Below are 19,805 nucleotides of genomic sequence, written 5' to 3' on the forward strand. Positions count from 1 at the left end.
TGAGATCTAACCTTGCTAATCAATCTCCCATGGGGAACCTTGTTGAGCACCTTACTGAAGTATAGATATAGATCACCTCTACCGCTCTGCCCTCATCAATCCTCATTGTTACTTCCTCAAAAAACTCAATCAAGTTTGTGAGGCATGATTTCCCACAAACAAAGGCCGTGTTGACTATTCCTAATCAGTCCTTGCCTTTCAAATATATGTACATCCTGTCCCTCAGGATTCCCTCCAACAACTTGCCCACCACCGAGGTCAGGCCCACCAGTCTATAGTTCCTTGGCTTGTCCTTACCACCCTTCCTAAACAGTGGCACCACGTTTGCCAACCTCCAGTCTTCCTGCACCTCACCTGTGACTATCGATGATACAAATATCTCAGCAAGAGGCCCAGCAATCACTTCTCTAGCTTCCCACAGAGGTCTCGGGTACACCTGATCAGGTCCTGGGGATTTATCCACTTTTAACCATTTTAAGACATCTAGCACTTGCTCCTCTGTAATCTGGACATTTTGCAAGATGTCACCACCTATTTCCCTACAGTCTATATCTTCCACGTCCTTTTCCTCAGTAAATATGATGCAAAATATTCATTTAGTATCTCCCCCATTTTCTGTGGCTCCACACAAAGGCCGCCTTGCTGATCTTTGAGGGGCCCTATTCTCTCCCTCGTTACCCTTTTGTCCTTAATATATTTGTAAAAACTCTTTGGATTCTCCTTAATTCTATTCGCCAAAGCTATCTCATGTCCCCGTTTTGCCCTCCTGATTTCCCTCTTAAGTATACTCCTACTTTCTTTATACTTTTCTAAGGATTCACTCGATCTAGCCTGTCTATACCCGACATATGCTTCCTTCTTTTTCTTAACCAAACCCTCAATTTCTTTAGTCATCCAGCATTCCCTATACCCACCAGCCTTCCCTTTCACCCTGACAGGAATGCTTGGAACTTCTTCATACAGAGGTGATGAGTGCCTGAAGTGCATTGCCAACAGAGATGGTAGGGGCAGGAATGATAGCGTCATTTAAGACAGATACATGAATGGGCAGGGAGCAAAGGAATACAGATTCTTCGAAAATAGGCGGCAGGTTTGGAAAGAGGATCTGGATTGGCACAGGCTTGGAGGGCCGAAGGACCTGTTCCTGTGCTGTAACTTTCTTTGTTCTTTGGTCTACTACACTGGGCTTCAAAACTCAAGGCATCGCTTCCAGTCCGCAATGGCCTCACCTGCCCCGCAACAGATTCCAGTCCGGGACTCTCCTCCAGGACTTGCCTCACATTCCGGCCTCTGGTCCGGGACCCGCCTCCCAAGTTGGACTGGTCTTGGACTCACCTCCACGACCCACCAGCGATGGTCTCCAAGTCTGGAAGTCATGTCCTCCATTCCCTCTGGTTAAGTTTCAAAGTTAAAAATTTGTGGGTGGGGGAAGAAAAAAACTACAGAAAAGAGAAGAAAGAAAGAAAGAAAATAAGAAAAGGAAAAAGCAGAGCAGAGGAGCTATGGCTGGAGTGCCTAGTCTGCCACTATTTTAGAACAAAGAATAAAGAACAAAGAAAATCTACAGCCCAGAAACAGGCCTTTCGGCCCTCCAAACCTGAACCGATCCAAATGTACTGTCTAAACCTGTCGGTCAATACCTAAGCATTTGTATCCCTCTGCTCCCCACCTACTCATATATCTGTCCAGATGCATCTTAAATGAATCTACCGTGCCTGCCTCTACCACCTCTGCTGGCATCGCGTTCCAAACACCCACCACCCTCTTTGTGAAATACTTGCCGCGTGTATCCCCCTTAAACTTTCCACCTTTCACCTTGAAAGCATGGCCTCTCATTATTGAATCCTTCACCCTGGGAAAAAGCTTGTCTCTATCCACCCTGTCTATACCCTTCATGATTTTGTGAACCTCAATCAGGTCCCACCTCAATCTCCTTTTTTTCTAGTGAAAATAAACCTAATTTACTCAACCTCTCTTCATAGCTAGCACCTTCCGTACCAGGCAACATCCTCGTAAACCTTCTCTGCACCTTCTCCAAAGTGTCCACGTCCTTTTGGCAATGTGGCACCCAGAACTGTACACAGTATTCTAAATGCGGCCGAGCCAATGTCTTGTACAATTTTAACATGACTTGCCAGCTCTTATACTCAATACCCCGTCCAATGAAGGCAAGCGTACTATATGCCTCCTTGACCACTCTATCAACCTGTGCAGCAACCTTCAGGGTACAATGGACCTGCACTCCCAAATCTCTCTACCCATCAACTTTTCCCAAGGCTCTTCCATTCATTGTATAATTCTCTCTAGAATTAGACTTGCCTAAACTCATCACCTCACATTTGTCTGGATTGAAAGCCATCTGCCACTTTTCCGCCCAACTCTCCAGTCTGTCTATATCCTCCTGTATTCTCTGACAATCCCTTATGCTTTCTGCTACTCCACCAATCTTTGTGTCATGTGCAAACTTGCTGATCATACCAACAGTGCCCTCTTCCAGATCATTTATGTCTATTACAAACAACAGTGGCCCCAATACTGACCCCTGTGGAACACCACTGGTCACCTTTCTCCATTTCGAGAAACTCCCTTCAACTACTACTTTCTGTCTCCTGTTGGTCAACCAGTTCTTTATCCACCAAGCTAGAACACCCTGCGAACTATGTGACTTTACTTTCTCCATTAGCCTACAATGGGGAACGTTATGAAACGCCTTACTAAAGTCCATTTATATGACATCAACAGCACATTTTGCCTCAATATGCATTTGGACATGTTGGAGAATTGACACAGAGAGTGGTGGAGACAGATTCCATGGGAAGTTTCAAAAGAGAGCTGCAAATATATTTGAATGTGATGAATGTAGTTGGCTACAGCAATAGTGCTGGAGAATGGATTAGCTGGGTAGATCATTTGGGAACCAGTAGAGATACAATAGGTAGAATAGCCTCCTTCTGTACTGTAAAATTCTATGATTGTAACTTTGAAACGTAACCCCAACTACACTTACTCCAGGCCCTTTATATCATCCCAAAAACTGACAGACTATCCTCCTCCTCCTCCCCCTCCTAGGAACTGGCATTTCTCTCCTGCTGGAATGAGCACCCACCCTGCCTCCCAAGACATGACCCTTTGCCTTCTGCCTGGGATATGATATGTCCCCCATCCTCTCCCGGACCTGATAAACCGCACTGCTGCTCTAGGACTGGAGATCTGTAACACCGCATCCCCACTCTACCCCAGCTGTCAGACCGTACATCCTCCTTCACCACGAGACCAAATTTTTCCTACCCACCCTCACCTACCATAAACATCACTTACCTCATACCCTTCCGACCTGGCACCCTATCCAACTGGCAACTTATTGAACTGAAACCTTACCCATCTCATGTCTTAATCTTACATTTACCCTTACAGGCCAGAGTGGCTATGATGCTGGAAGTTGAATCACAGAGTACAGGAATTACTGGTGTGAAAAAAGGAGCATGGTTTGTTGATCACAACTATTCTGCACCTGCTAGATTTATGGTGTGCCTTGCATTTTTGAAGGAGCCGTGATCATCGAAACATAAAAAATAGGAGCAGGAATAGTCTATGGGCCCTTTAAGATTGTTCCACCATTCAGTATGATCATGACTGATCTTTGAACTGTCCCCTGTCCCTGCTTCCACCCCATGTCCTTTGATCCCTTTAACATTAACTTTAACAATATTCAAAATTTAGAAGGAGCAGTGAAATAAAGTTTCACTGCTCCTTCTAAATTTTGAATATTTTTGCCTCAACCACTTTCTGCGGCTGAGAATCCCACAGGCTCACCACTCTCTGCGTGAGGAAACTTCTCCTTGTCTCAGTCCTGAATAGCCTGCACGGTATCCTCAGCCTGCAATACCTAGTTCTGCACTCCAAGGTGATAGAGACATACAGCACAAAAGAGACCCTTTGGACCATCCAGTCTGCATTAACAAAAGGAAAACCATCATCTATCTCCACTAATCCTACTTTCCAGAATTTAGCCCATAACCTTGAATCTTCTGACTTTTCAGTGCTCTGCCATGTACTTTTTAAAGCATGCGAGATTTCCTTTCTCTACTATCCTGTGCAGTGTGCTCCAGATTCCTACTACACTCTGGGTGAGAATAGTCACTTCTTACATCGATACTTCTTACCCTTCATCATAAAATTATGCACCCTTGATACTGACCCTCCAATTAAGGGAAACCACTGGCATCTATCCACCCTATCCATGTCCCTCACAATCTCATACACTTCAATCAGATCCCCTGTCAGATTGCTTTGCTCTAAAGAAAACAATCAAGACTAAACTAACTCGTCCGTGACCAATATCCCATCACCAATCACAATGCACAGCCTTTGACAGTAGCACTACCTCTCACTGACTCAGGCATGCAGAGGATTAATGTCCCTGATGTTCATCCTTTTATGTCAGCCAGGTCTCCCTGACGATCAGATTAACAGCCCCAATCAGAGAACTGATATTTTATGAGGTCCAGCTGGCTGACCTCGTTCTAACCACTACAGAGCCTATTCAGCCTCTCTTCAGAGCTAAACCAGGCAAACATCCTGGTAAATCTCCTCAACACCCTCCAGTGTCATCATACCCTTCTTATACTGTGGCAGCCAGAACTGCACACATGTCCTGCATTTGTGGCCTAACCAAAAGTGTTGTGCAGATCCGATATAACCTCCTTGCTCTTACAATCTCTGCCAAGTCAAACAGCCCACTCTATAACCTATCCTGCTGCCTTCAGAGAGCTGTGGACAAACACCCAAGATTGCTCTCTTTGAGCATTTTAGTATCCTACTGACCATCTATGTCTTCCTGTAGCCTAAGACTTTCTTCATCACTATTAACTACCTGGCCACTCTTCATGCCATCTGCAAAATTATTTATCATCCCCCACATTCTCATCCATTTCAATGCCCATATCCTGTGAATGAATTTAAAAATGAATTGAATCTGCCTTCATTGCAGTATATTCAGATTTGAACCATTTACTGTACGTAAAACACTCCCTTTTACTTTTTTCGCCAATTACCTTACATCTGTGCTAGCGGGTTCTTGATCCTAAACCAGTGAAAGATTTATAAGGGACCTAAGAGGCAATCTTTTCACGCAGAGGGTGGTGCGTGTATAGAATGAGCTACCAAAGGAAGTGGTGGAGGCTGGTATAATTACAGCATTTAAAAGGTATCTGGATGGATAAATGAATAGGAAGGGTTTAGAGGGATATGGGCCAGTCGCTGGCAAATGGGACAAGATTAATTTAAGATATCTGGTCAGCATGGACAAGTTGAACCAAAGGGTCTGTTTCTGTGCTGTACATCTCTATGACTCTAATCAGAAATGTTTGTCCTTATCTGCTGTCTTGAGATACATAATGAAATTGTTTAGCTAAATCAAAATCATTTCAGTCACATACTCTGAAGTTCCTCATCCCTAGAACCATTTTCAGTCACATATTCTGCAATCTATATAACTGAAGTTCCTCATCCCTGAAACCATTTTCAAGATCTTTTCTGCATAGTCTCACTGTCTTCATATCCTTGTTACGGTTTTATAGAGTCGTAAAGCCATACAGCATGGAAACAAACCCTTTGGTCCAACCAGTCAACGTCGACCTTGTTCCCAAACTAAACTAGTCCCACCTGCCTGTATTTGGCCCATATCCCTCCAAACTTTTCCTATTCATGTACTTAAACAAATGTCTTTTAAACGCTGTAATGGTACTGGCATCCACCACTTTCTCTGGCAGTTCATTCCATGCACGAACCACTTTCTGTTTTAATAAGTTGCACCTCATGTCCTTTTTAAAATGTTCTCCTCTCATCTTAAAGATATGCCCCCTAGTTTTGAACTTCCCTATCCTATCCTATCCTTGTCAATCAACTTATCTATCCTATCCTTGTCAATCAACTTATCTATGCCTGTCATGATTTTATAAACCTCTATGAGGTCACCCCTCAACCTCCTATGCCCTGTGAAAAAATGTCCCAGACTTTGGTTCTGTTTCCGTGTTGTACATCTTTTTGACACTAAGTTTCTAGTCTATTTTTATATCTTAAACCCTCCATTCCCAGCAACATCCTGGTGAATGTTTTCTGAACCCTTTCCAGTTTAATAGTATCCTTCCTATAACAGAATGACCAGAACTGCACACAGTACTCCAGGAGAAGCCTCACCAACATCTGTGCAACCTCAATATAATGTCCCAACTTTAGTTTACATATCTCTGCATGATTTTCACAGCAAAATGAATCACATCATACTTCATTGCCTTAAGTTTCAGCTGCGACTATCTGCCCATCCACTGACTGAACTGTCCTTTTGAATTTCCATACTATCCCAGCAGCTCACATTGCTTCCAAGTTTTGTATCATCTGCAACTTTTAAAATTTTGCCCATGCACCAATGCCAAAGTTATTAAGAGAGACCAGAAGCATAAGGTTTCTAAATAAGGAGGAGGTGGCATTCTGATAATGTCACTGAACTTGTCATACAGCTGCCCAGTTTACTGTTTTGCACAAATCCCTTCAGATTTTACCATGGCAGCGATTGGAACTAGTATCAATTGTTGTAAAAACCCAACATACTTTAATGAAGGAAATCTGCCTTTATTTCCTTGTCTTTGCAACATTTAATGCCAGATCAACAGCAGTATGGTGGACCTTAACTGGTCTCATAAAAAAAAATCTATAAAGCATCTCAGTTCAATGAGACTTATGAAGAACCTAAGAAATAGGAGCAGGAACAGGCCACCTGGCCCGTCGAGCCTTCTCCGCCATTTAATAAGATCAGAGCTGATCTTTTCATGGTCTCAGTTCCACTCACTTGCCCACTCACCATAATCCTTAATTCCTTTACTGTTCAAAACTCTATCTTTTCCTTAAAAACATTCAATGAGGTCACCTCCACTGCTTCACTGGGCGGGAAATTCCACAGATTCAGAACACTTAGGTGAAGAAGTTCCTCCTCAACTCAGTCCTAAATCTGCTCCCCCTTATTTTGAGGTATGCCCTCTTGTTCTACTTTCACGTGCCAGTGGAAAGAACCTCTCTACTTCTTTCTTATCTATTCCCTTCATAATTTCATATGTTTCTATAAGATCCCCTCCACATTCTTCTAAATTTCAATGAGTATAGTCTCAGTCTACTCAATCTGTCCTCATAAACCAACCCTCTGAACTCTGAAATCAACCTAGTGGACACCCTCTTCCTCCCCTTCAGTGCCAGTACATTGTTTCTCAATTAAGGAGACTAAAACTGTGCACAGTACTCCAGGTGTGGCCTCACCAGCACCCTATGTAGCTGCGGCATAATCTCCTGATTTTTAAACTCCATCCTTCTAGCGATGAAGGACAATATTCCATTTGCATTCTTAATAACCTACTGAACCAGCAAACAAACATTTTGTGATTCATGAACAAGGACACCCAGGTCCCTCTGCTCAGCAGCATGTTGCAATTTAAGTAATAGTCTATTTTGCTGTTATTCCTATCAAACCTCACATTTACCTACATTGTACTCCATCTGCCAGACTCTTGCTCACTCACTTAACCTATCTATATCCCTCTGCAGACTTTTAGTGTCTTCTACACACTTTGCTCTATCACTTATCTTAGTTAGAAATCACATGACACCAAACTGTAGTCCAACATGTTTATTTGGAAATATAAGCTTTCAGAGCTCTGCTCCTTCGTCAGGTAGCTAGTGGAGTAGGACACAGAATTTAGAGAAAAAAATCATAGTGTCATACAATGATGCGATATATTAATCAAACCTAGATTGCTGTTACGTCTTTCATCTGTTAGAATGGGTCGCAGGTTTTGATTCGTTATTCGAGAACTTCTTTCAAGTCACATTCCTGAGATAACTAAGGTAACTCAGCTCAGACAGTGCATTAAAGGTGTGAGGCTAGAGTCTGTATGTATTCCAATCTTGAGTCAGACTGGTTCTGTTTCCAAAGTAGGAATTATAAACTGTCACATGGATTATAAAAAATATTGATTCCCTACAGATTGTATGCTTTTTGAACAAAACAGAATGTATCTGTAAATACAATTCTTTAAATGCAAATTCACCCCATAGACTTATATGTGTGCATGTGCCTGTGAAAGAGAAAGGAAATGAGTGTGTGTGCATATAGTGGAGTCACCTGTTGTGTGACGCGAACCCAAGGACCTGGCTGAGGCCATCCTCATGGGTTCCGAATTTGGTTATCAGTCTCTGCTCAGCCACTAGGCGTTATTGCGTACCCCAAAGTCCGCCTTGGAGGACAGTCACCCAAAGATCCGAGGCCGAATATCCCTGACCGCTGATGTGTTCCCCGACTGTGAGGGAACATCCCTGTCTGGCGATCCTTGCACGTTGTCCATTCGTCTGTTGTCATAGCGTCTGCTTGGTCTTGTCAATGTACCATGTCTCAGGGCATCTCATCTTAGTGTCATCTGTGAACTTTGACCCACTACACTTGGTCCCCAACTCTAAATAATCTATGTAAATTGTAAACAATTGTAGTCCCAACATTGATCCCTGAGACATGACACTAGCAACTGATTACCAACAAGAAAAACACCCATTTATCTCCACTCTTTGCCTTCTGTGAGTTAACCAATCTTCTACCCATGCTAATACGTTGCCCATGATGCCATGCACCTTTATCTTCAGCAACAGCCTTTTGTATGATACCTTCTGGAATGCCCTCTGGAAATCCAGATACATCACATCCACAGTCCACCATGCTCATAATGTCCTCAAAGAAAATTCTAATAATCATGGCCTGCCTTTCAAGAATATTTTAAAAATACTGACTTCTGTGCACACTATAAACCTTCCTCAAGTGTGAAAAGAAATTAATTAACCATATTCTGTGTTTTCTATCACTCAGCCAATTTTGTATTCGCCTTCCTACTGCCATTTTATCCCATGAATTCTAACTTTGCTTCCAAAACTGTTGTGTGGCACGATATTAGATTCCTTTTGATTGATATGTCTGGAAGGCATTCAATCAGTGATTTCATAGCCTACAGTGGCCCACTGTGTCTGGACAGGGAATTAGGCCTACTGTTGGCTCTCAGGAAAACTGCAAAGCAAGGAACCCTTTCACTCTAATCAACATCAGTATTGAGGGTACAAATATATTACATTATTTGTATAGGCCAAGTATTCAGTCCATACTTAATTACATGATTATCACACAAACAGTTAGTCTAGGGAAGATGTCGTTACTCTATCATAAACAGCTATACTCAGGAAGCCTTCTGGCAAGTCTTTACTTATCTATGTTATCAGTATTTACTAACTAATGAGAACATTCTGTAATGGAGATGCATAACCACTAGACTGTTAATACTGTTAATACTGTTTGCAACTCAAGTAAACAATTGACAGCCTGCCGTGGTATAAATCCCTATTTCTAAACAAAAGTTTAAAAAAATCTAAACAGTTTTTGTTCACGTAGTTTATTACTGTTTCCTTACAGTAACTTATTCAGAATTCCAGACTCAGTGATGGATGAAGTAAGTGCCCAAAGATTTATACAACACATTTGCGTCTGAACAATCTCAGAGGCCATTCAAATGCATAATGCATATATTTATGACCACTCTAAACAAAAGCAACATGAGCTTAAAGGCATAATGAGATGTTTGCATTAGAATTTGGTGACTCACAACACTATCCAATTATTCTTAACTGAAAGCTTTTTCTTATTGTCAAGCTTTTCAACAGAAGAACAAAGCTGTAACCTGTCAGGATAGTAATACATCTCAGATTTGTTTCCTTTTGGTTCAGCATAAACTGGGATCTCGACATTGAAATTGTAACAGAACCTACTTGTACACCTGCCCTCCAAGTAGGATTTGTGAAAATCTATTTTTAAAATAATTGGACCAAGCTAAATTGTAAAGAAAAATTCACAAGAGGCTCTTGAGGTTCAAAATCATACAAACCAGAAATAGATTCCACATTTCCCTTCCAGTTTCTCTGTTACATTTCCTATGTTTCACTTAGGTTTCAGATTTTCTTTTGTAATACTTTCCGCATATGGCTGTTCTTCTCATGCTTCTCCCATCAGTGCTGATGAGTTCATTGATCTTGCCACGCTTTAAAATATAGCTCAGAGGAGCCAAAATGAAATGCCAAATTCAACAAAGATATTAGTTTAATTGTGGACCTGTGTTATGTCCTGAGACAAGTGATTACAAACTTAAGTTAAGAATGTGGGGAATTTTTACATAAATGACTGGCCAAAAGTGTTTAATGCAAAACTAAGCATTTTTTCATACATGATAACATTAAACATTAGAGTAATTTTCCATCCATTCATTCCAAACAAGTAACCTTGCCCAGTGTTATGATCACAGCTAAAGGTATGGACTCAACAAGTCAGATCGCAGATTGAAATCTGGCTAGATAGATATGTCTTTTTATTTTAATTAACATAATGGTCAGTCACTGAGACTACAGAGTTTCTTTGACAAATAATTTTATTACACAAATAAATACAACTCAGCTGTCTAAAAGTATAGTACAGTTAGAAAGATTTAAAACCACACAACAAATTAATATTTTTAACCTATTTCCTAACATCATCAATTTACAGAGATTAAAATCCTGAAAAAGTACATCTCATCTCTTCACTCCTTCAGGCTCTGATTAACTGATTTCTGACAGTTTATCGCCATGGAAGTGGAAACAATTTAATGAGTCATTTTCAAATCTGCCATCATGATATCTTCGAGGAGAAAGTAAGGACTGCAGATGCTGGAGATCAGAGCTGAAAATGTGTTGCTGGAACAGCGCAGCAGGTCAGGCAGCATCCAAGGAACAGGAGAATCGACGTTTCGGGCATAAGCCCTTCTTCAGGAATGAAGAAGGGCTTATGACCGAAATGTCGATTCTCCTGTTCCTTGGATGCTGCCTGACCTGCTGCGCTGTTCCAGCAACACATTTTCAGCTCATGATATCTTCCCCAACTCTGAGTCTAAACTTTCTCAGTTCTAGTAACCTGCAGATTTCTGACCAAACTCTCCGGGTTTGGAAGTGTCACAAATTAACCCTTTCTTCTGAGGACACAGTTTTCCTGGAACTGCTCTGATCCTCCAATAAGGAGAGAAAACTAAACTTGCTTTTCCTGATGAAGGGCTTTTTTCTGAAACATCGATTTTCCTGCTCCTCGGATACTACCTGACCTTCAGTGCTTTTCCAACATCACTCTAATCTTGACTCTGATCTCCAGAATCTGCAGTACTCACTTTCGCCTTGCTTTTGACCCCAGTCAGGTCTCCTCTGAGCTGCTGTAAAAACTTACAATCTGTACGCTTTCTAAACTACATTCATTTCTTAATTATTCTGAACTGAAAACAAGCTAATATTTACCCCCGTCGTAAACCACCACATTATAACCAGTTTTTTTTATTAACACTGCTAGGAGATGGCAGCCACATACTTTCTGAGCAATACTGGATTTGGCCAATGTTTTGGAAAGACTGTTTGATTTCATTTATTTTAAAAAGAAAATCTTTTGCAGAAGTAACTTATACTCATATGTTACTATATAAAAATCCACACTCCAAAATTTATATATATATATACACACACCTCTCATCACACTGTTCAGAACTTATTTTTGAAAACTGGGTATATGTGGGCTCTGAATTATCTTCATCAATGATAAATTTAGTATACAAGTAGCTAATTAGATAGCTCTAAATAATGGCAATGGAGGTTGCAATGGATGCTTATCAAAGCCTAGTTCAATAGATACAGTGCATCAATTTTGTGTTGTTTGCTCAGATGAATCTTTGCTCCATATAGCTGTGTGCATTCGGAGGGGGCTAAAATGATAACTTGCGGGCACAACTTAAATAAAGTCTTAATAAAGCTTTGACAAAGGGTCAGTTAGACTTGAAATGTCAGCTCTTTTCTCTCCTTATAGATGCTGCCAGACTGCTGAGATTTTCCAGCACGGTGGCTTAGTGGTTAGCACTGCTGCCTCACAGCACCAGGGTCCCATGTTCGATTCCAGCCTCGGGCGACTGTCTGTGTGGAGTTTGCACATTCTCCCCGTGTCTGCGTGGGTTTGCTCCGGTTTCCTCCCACAGTCCAAAAATGTGCAGGTTAGGTGAATTGGCCATGCTAAATTGCCCGTAGTGTTAGGTGAAAGGGTAAAAGTAAGGGAATGGGTCTGGGTGGGTTACTCTTCGGAGGGTCGGTGTGAACTGGTTGGGCCGAAGGGCCTGTTTCCATACCTGTAGGAAATCTAATCTAAATTGCCCATATTGTGCTAGGTGCATCAGTCAGAGGGAAAATGGGTCTAGGTGGGTTACTCTTCGGAGGGTCAGTGTGGACTTGTTGGGCTGAAGGGCTTGTCCCTACACTAGGGAATCTAATCTATACCAGTCAAGAGCCTATCTCTTTTAAATACACTCAATGAATTGATCTCCACAATCTTCTGCAGCAATGAGTTCCACAGATTAACCATGCTCTGGCTGAAGAAATTCCTCCTCATTTAAGTTGTAAAGGTTTGTCTCTTCAATCTGAGGCTGTGCTCTCAGTCTTTTAATTCAATCAGACTCCCCTATCATGCTTCTAAACTCCATCGATAGAGAGCCAGAGTCCTCAACTGCTCCTCATATGACAATGGATTATTGTAAACTTCCTCTGGATCTCTAAGGCCAGCACATCCTTTCCTGGATATAGAACTCAAAATGGATCACAATATTCCAAATTCAGTCTGACCAGAGCCTTATGCAGCCTCAGCAATACGTCTCTGCTGTTGTATTCTGGCCTTCTTGAAATGAATGCGAACGTTGCATTTGCCATTTTAAACGGGAATTGCACCATGGTTAAAGCAGAAGGTTTTGCAAAAAATGAGCCTGACTAGGGAAACACAAAATATCCTGCTTTGCCTCATAGTTGATCTTGTTCTCTGTGACACTTGTCATTCTCCAAGCCATGCTGTGATCCAAGGGAGTGCCTAAACACATCCATGTTTGGGAGCAATGGCTTTTGCAGAAGCCTTGGAATTTGCAAATCCTGTTAAAATCCTGGAAATCCATCCTTAACAGCATTGTGGTTGAACCAGTCTAACAGGGACTGCAGCAGTTCAAGAGGGATCTTACCAGCTGCTTCTCAGGAGCAATTTGGAATTGGCAATAAATATTGATCTTCCAGTGATGCTCACATCCCCTCAATTATTTTTAAAAATACTATACCATTTCCTGTTGACGTTTTCAACTTGAAATATTTATACAAAGCATCGGGCACTTGTAAAATCATAGGAACAGCCAAAAGAAAAAGACAACAACTAATCTGTAAGCAATTGATGGCCACTTTAATTAGTTCCTTCTTGCTGCTGAATGCATGTTCAATTGTACGAGGCTAAGAGGGAGTGTTAGCTGGAGCTTTCACAATGACAGCACTTCTGTCATGTTGACGTTGAAGCGACAGAAGGTGCCTGCTATAGGACCAGATGATATAGGAGCAAATGTAAGCCATTCGACCATTGAATCCACTCCACCATTCAATGAGTACATAGCTGACCTGATAATCCTCAACACCACTTGCCTGCCTTGTCCCCATATCCCTTAATTCCTTTAACGTTTCAAAATCAGTCTGTCTTAGCCTTGAATAATCTTAATGACTCAAACTCAACAGCTCTCTGCTATAAAGAATTCCAGAGATTGTCTCACCTCTGAGTGAGGAAATTCCTCCTCATCTTTATCATACATGGGTGACCCTTTACTCTGAGATTATGTCCTCTTGTACTAAACTCTCCCACAAAGGGAAACAACCTTAACGCATCTACTCTGTCAAGCCCCCTAAGACCTCACATGATTTAATGAGGTCTCCTTTCATTCTTCTAAACTCTGATGAGTACAGGCCCAATCTACTTAACCTCTTCTCATAAGACTGTGCCTCCATACCTGGGATCAACCTAATGAACTTTTGTTGGACTGCCTCTAATGCCGGTATTTCTTCCCTTAATTAAGGCGACCAAAACTGTTCATGCCATTCCAGCCTTTGCTTGGTCACTGTCTTATATACTTTTAACATGACCTCCATATTTTTATACTTCATTCTCTTTGAAATAAAGGCCATCATTCAATTTACTTTTGCTGTAATTTGTTGAATTTGTATGCTATCCCTCTGTAGACTCTTTGTATAGTCTTCACCTCTTCCCTTCCCACTTACTTTTGTGTCATCCACAAACTTGGCGATAATACATTCACTACTCGCAACTAAGTGTCACTCCACAAGACTCAAGGTGCCATCTTTAAAAAGGGAAAAGTGAGGACTGCAGATGCTGGAGATTAAAGTTGAGAGTGTAGTGCTGGAAAAGCACAACAGGTCACGCAGCATCTAAGGAGGAGAGTCGATGTTTCGGTCAAAAGTCCTTCAGGCTCCTTCCTGGTGAAGGGCTTTTGCCTGAAATGTCAACTCTTGCCATCTTTAAAAAGCCTACTTTGTCCCAACAATCTGCCTTCTATTAGTTAGACATTCCTATATCAATGCCAATATACAATTGCCAACACAATGGATTTTTACATTGTTAAGTAGCCTTATGTGCGTTGTCTTATCAAAAACCTTTTGGAAAGCCGTATTACATATCATTCAATGATTCTCCTTTATCTATCCTGCTTGTTTCCTTCTCAAAGAATTCTAATTAATTTGCCAGGTATGATATCCCTTTCATGAAACCATCCTGACTTTGCTTGCTTACACTTGGCATTTTTAAATGTTATGTAAAATTCCTGCAGCCATTCACTCACATTTGCTGGTGTGAGTCCTACCAAAATTGCACCGACAATGGAAGCTAATTTAACACTTACAGCCCCTAAACACATTGGTGCTAAACTGAGTTCTCCAGCATTAACATCATGATTCTGCCTGTTATCTATAATTCATAAACTCGTCAACAGTGGAAAGACCTGGCTAACAAAATTCAATATAGAGAAGTGTGAAGTAAAGGATTTTGGAATGAAAATTAGTCTGAGGCAATGTTAATAAAGTTGTAATATTTTTAAAGTGGCTGTGTAAATAAAGTGGCTCTAAGGGGAGGCAATGGCCTAATGGCATTATCTCTAGACTTCAAAGTTTGTGTGAAGATTTGTAGCTTGTGTGCTCATTGTTGTGGTTCTGTTCGCCGAGCTGGAAGTTTTTGTTGCAAACGTTTCGTCCCCTGGCTAGGCGACATCATCAGTGCTTGGGAGCCTCCTGCGAAGCGCTTCTTTGATGTTTCCTCCGGTGTTTATAGTGGTCTGTCCCTGCCGCTTCCGGTTGTCAGTTTCAGCTGTCCGCTGTAGTGGTTGGTATATTGGGTCCAGGTCGATGTGTTTGTTGATGGAGTTTGTGGATGAATGCCATGCCTCTAGGAATTCCCTGGCTGTTCTCTGTCTGGCTTGCCCTATGATAGTTGTGTTGTCCCAGTCGAATTCATGTTGCTTGTTGTCTGCGTGGGTGGGTACTAAGGATAGCTGGTCGTGTCGTTTCGTGGCTAGTTGATGTTCATGTATGCGGATTGTTAGCTGGCTTCCTGTTTGTCCTATATAGTGTTTTGTGCAGTCCTTGCATGGTATTTTGTACACTACATTAGTTTTGCTCATGTTGGGTATCGGGTCCTTCGTTCTGGTGAGTTGTTGTCTGAGCGTGGCTGTTGGTTTGTGTGCCGTTATGAGTCCTAGGGGTCGCAGTAGTCTGGCTGTCTGCTCTGAGATGCTCCTGATGTATGATAGTGTGGCTAGTCCTTTTGGTTGTGGTATGTCCTCATTCCGTGGTCTCTCTCTTCGGCATCTGTTGATGAAGTTGCGCGGGTATCCGTTTTTGGCGAATACCTTGTATCGGTGTTCCTCTGCTTCTTTTTGCACGGATACCCGCGCAACTTCATCAACAGATGCCCATGTTTCATGAGTGAATAGAAGAAAAATGCAGGCCTGCTAAATATTTATAAATCACCGGTTAGGTTAGAGTATTGCATTGATTTCTCTGTTTTTAATTTCTGCTTCAAAAATAAATTGGGCATTATCAGAATGAATGTCACTGCCTTCATACGTCAAATGGGAGAGCAAAACTATCAAACATAGAAATGATAAAGTTGAGGACATACTGATTTGGTGCTTCTGATGAATCAGGTACAATTTTGCAGAAGCATCGTACTTACTTACCATTGGCTGCTAAACAGCTAAGATTCATATCTCATAACTAAAGTATAAAATGCAGCAGTCATCTGGGATTGTTAGATTCATGAACTATCTGGTCACAGAATTTGCCACCTCTTATTACTTAGACATTGATTTACCTCATTTCAAAATAAGTTAAGAAATCTACCCTCATGCCTCGTCAAAGGTCCCCTATTAAAAGAAGAGTCAATCACTTCATAATCAATAACTGTCTCTCATTCTCTTGCAGATCAACTGAAAGGTCATCTAGAACAGAGGAGAATGCAAAGGGCTGCCTCCAGTAAGTGTACAAATGTTGGAATCAATATTTGGCAACAATTAGTTGTTCACAAAGTGAAGTGAATGAATAAAACATAACAGAAGAAATAGTGACCATTATTTAAGTTTAAGATCTCAATGACAGATGTGAGTAGTGCTGACATGCCATATTGAGGACCGAGATATTCATTGATCCTCCTCCTCCCAGATGTTCTTTAATTGTCCATCACAACTAATGTGGCAAAACTGCAAACCTTTGATCCGATCTGTTCTTTATAGCATGGTCTTTATCATACTGCTTCTAATTTTCAGCACGTACTTAGTCCTGTGCTTTACAGCTTTTGGTGACTTGCAGATTTCAAAACAAGCATTTTTAGTTTGAAAGTTTAAACTAAATTTTTACATTGAGGTAGATGTGCTTTCCCTGAACTGTCCTGTACCCTTTTCTAGGAGAGAATCTATACTTGTTTCTGACCCAATGTCAGGTCTCCTTCGAAATGCCTTGAATTTTCAACATTTAAGCTTCTTAAGCTAAAAGATGTACAATATAATCATAGAATCACTATAGTGTGAAAACAAGCCCTTTGGCCCAACAAGTCCACACCAACCCTCTGAAGAGTAACTCAACCAGACCCATTCCCCTACCTTATACTTACCCCTGACCAATACACCTAACCTATACATCCCTGGACTCTATAGGCAATTTAGCATGGCCAATTCACAAAACCTGCACATCTTTGGACTGTGGGAGGAAACCAGAGCAATTGGAGGAAACCTACACAGATACAGGGAGAATGTGTAGAATCCATACAGACAGTCACCTGAGGCTGGAATCAAACCAGGATCACTGGCACTGTGAGGCAGCAGTGCTCACCACTGAGCCACCATGCCACCTTGCAAGAAAAGTAACATAGTGATTTTGTATGAAACTGGAGACCTTAATCTGACACTCACTTGGATTTTTGTCCACAGCTCAGGTTCCCAAGAGTTTGGAAATTCCCAGCTGTGCATTCAATTTATAAACATGCTGCTGAAACATAGAATTTCTATCCATGATGGAAATAGGAGGGGCAGGTTGTATTAGAAATCAAGGCAGGAGACAATGGGGAAGATGCTCAGTGATAGGCTGCATGTGAAGAGGAACTGAATGTAAGGCCTGCGGCAGGACTGCAGCACTTTGTCAATTTTGACAAAATGCCTCCAGCTCTCACCATTCACACCCTCTCACTTACCCAATCACCCCATCATCCATCTGTGTCAATCCATGCCAATGCAAACCCTGAACCCATGCACATAACCACTCCTACCCTTCTTGCTAACTTATACTCCTTTACCAACCCATAATCATTCACGCACTACCTACCAAAGCCCCTTCACCTACACACAAGCCCTGAATATACCCTTTACCATCTGCCCACCCATCATGTACCTTTCTAACCCTGATTCAGAGATGCCGGTGTTGGACTGGGGTGTACAAAGTTAAAAATCACACAGCACCAGGTTATATTCCAATAGGTTTATTTGGAAGCACAAGCTTTCGGAGCACTGCTCCTTCATCAGATGGTTCTAATCGCTGTTTCAAATTAGTCCCAATTTATGCCATCTCCCTAACCAGCACCCCTTGCCCTTACATTTAACATGCCTATATATTCACTGTCACCATAGACAGAGCTCAGGACAAATGCTTGAAATAAATACAATCAAGTTCTGTAAAGTAAAATTCTAAGTGTCTATTACAGACCACTATTTTGAAAAAAGCATTCACATTCATAAAACCTCATTTGCTACATTTACATTCCTTCAACAAAATCTTACAACAGCAACCATGTCAGTCATGCCTAATCCTTTATAATGAGCATTGGAATTCATTGTCCCATTTCAAAATGTCTATAATTACCTATAGTTGTCAATCAAACTGTGACATGGCAAAGACCTGACTGTGATAATAGATGACTGTGACATCGTACATGCAGTCCTAATCCAGTAAACCCTGAGGCTTCTGTCAACATACTGGAACTAGAAGAAGACTCCTACTGGACTCAAAACATTAACTCTGCTTCTCTTCCCACAGATACTACCAGACTTGCTGAGTTTCTCCAGCGCTTTCTGTTTTTAGTTCAGATTTCCAGCATCCATGGTATTTGTTTCTATTTGAGTATGAAATAGCATTTTGTTTTAATGTTCCATCATATCTTTCAAAGATTTAAAGGGCAGGACTTCTAAATATCCTGACAGCCTGACAGATCACTTTGACAGTGGCTATTAACAACCTCTTTCACCACATTTGACAGCCCTATTGACAGTTGTTTTGGTAGTTTTTATAGTTTACTTTGTCAGATCTGTGGACTGTTCTAATGTTCTTGACACTTAAGTTATTGCACTTTTTGTCCACATTCATGTCTACTTTTAACAATTGATCTGAAATCTGAAGCCATACTTGGATGTGGGGCTTGCAATTTCCAGGCTTACCTGTCTTTTACACCTCAATATTAGGGCATTTTCTGGTGAAATTCCAGCTTACTTAGAACTTATTTGCTGTTTTCAAAGAATTCTAATGAAAATATTTAAATATAACCATTATTGGTAGAATGTTAAAGTCAAAAATTACAAGTTAAAACTGGCAAAAGGCAGAATCTCTATATAATTACGGACCTCGACTTTCCAGAGAACTCCAGGACTTTCTCTGTTGGGGATAAAAAGGCTTACCTTGAATGAAAAAGTGTAGCACAGTATTTCCGACATTAGCACTCCTGCCTCACAGTGTCATGGTGCGAGGTTCGATTCCCACCTCAGGTGACTGTCTATGTGGAGTTTGTACGTTCTCCCTGTGTCTGCGTGAGTTTCCTCCGGTATTCCAGTTTCCTCTCACAATCCAAAGATGTGCAGGTTAGGTGGATTGGCTATGGGAAATGCAGGATTATAGTGTAGGAAAGTGGATCTAGGCGGATGTTGTTCAGAGGGTCAGTGTGGATTTGATGGGTCGAATGGCCTGCTTCCACACTGTAGGGATTCTATGAAAATCTGGGAATTACAACAGTTCTTCACTTAGATATTTCACAGGCAACAAGAGGCACAAAATATGCACAAGTGAAATGTAGTCAGCCTGAAGATTACCGGCAGACATAAAATATGGGGAAAGGAGGAATTCATTTGTGTAGCACCATTTTTTGATGGCACAATAAAGATATCAATTTCTCAGTGGCAGACAGGACCACAGGCTAATTATTACCTGTGTGGCATTCACATCGATGTTTTTAAAGAAAGTAATCCATATCATGGTTGGTTGTCCTACTTCCCCAATGCATCGAATTAAGTCTGCATCGAACCAGTACAAATGGCGCTACAATAATA

At 41.3% G+C, this 19,805-nt stretch overlaps 1 protein-coding gene across 2 annotated transcripts in view; it reads left to right on the forward strand.

The window, feature by feature from the left end:
* The window catches only part of kif6 (kinesin family member 6), a 565,092-nt gene that overhangs the window by 457,007 nt on the left and 88,280 nt on the right, over positions 1-19,805 (forward strand). For both annotated transcript variants that reach the window (XM_043687249.1, XM_043687250.1), the window contains exon 16: positions 16,426-16,476. In XM_043687249.1, the coding sequence (XP_043543184.1) occupies positions 16,426-16,476 (51 nt within the window). The remainder of the gene's footprint in view (positions 1-16,425; positions 16,477-19,805) is intronic.

Source organism: Chiloscyllium plagiosum, chromosome 3 (assembly GCF_004010195.1).
Source record: "Chiloscyllium plagiosum isolate BGI_BamShark_2017 chromosome 3, ASM401019v2, whole genome shotgun sequence".
Lineage (NCBI taxonomy): Eukaryota > Metazoa > Chordata > Chondrichthyes > Orectolobiformes > Hemiscylliidae > Chiloscyllium > Chiloscyllium plagiosum.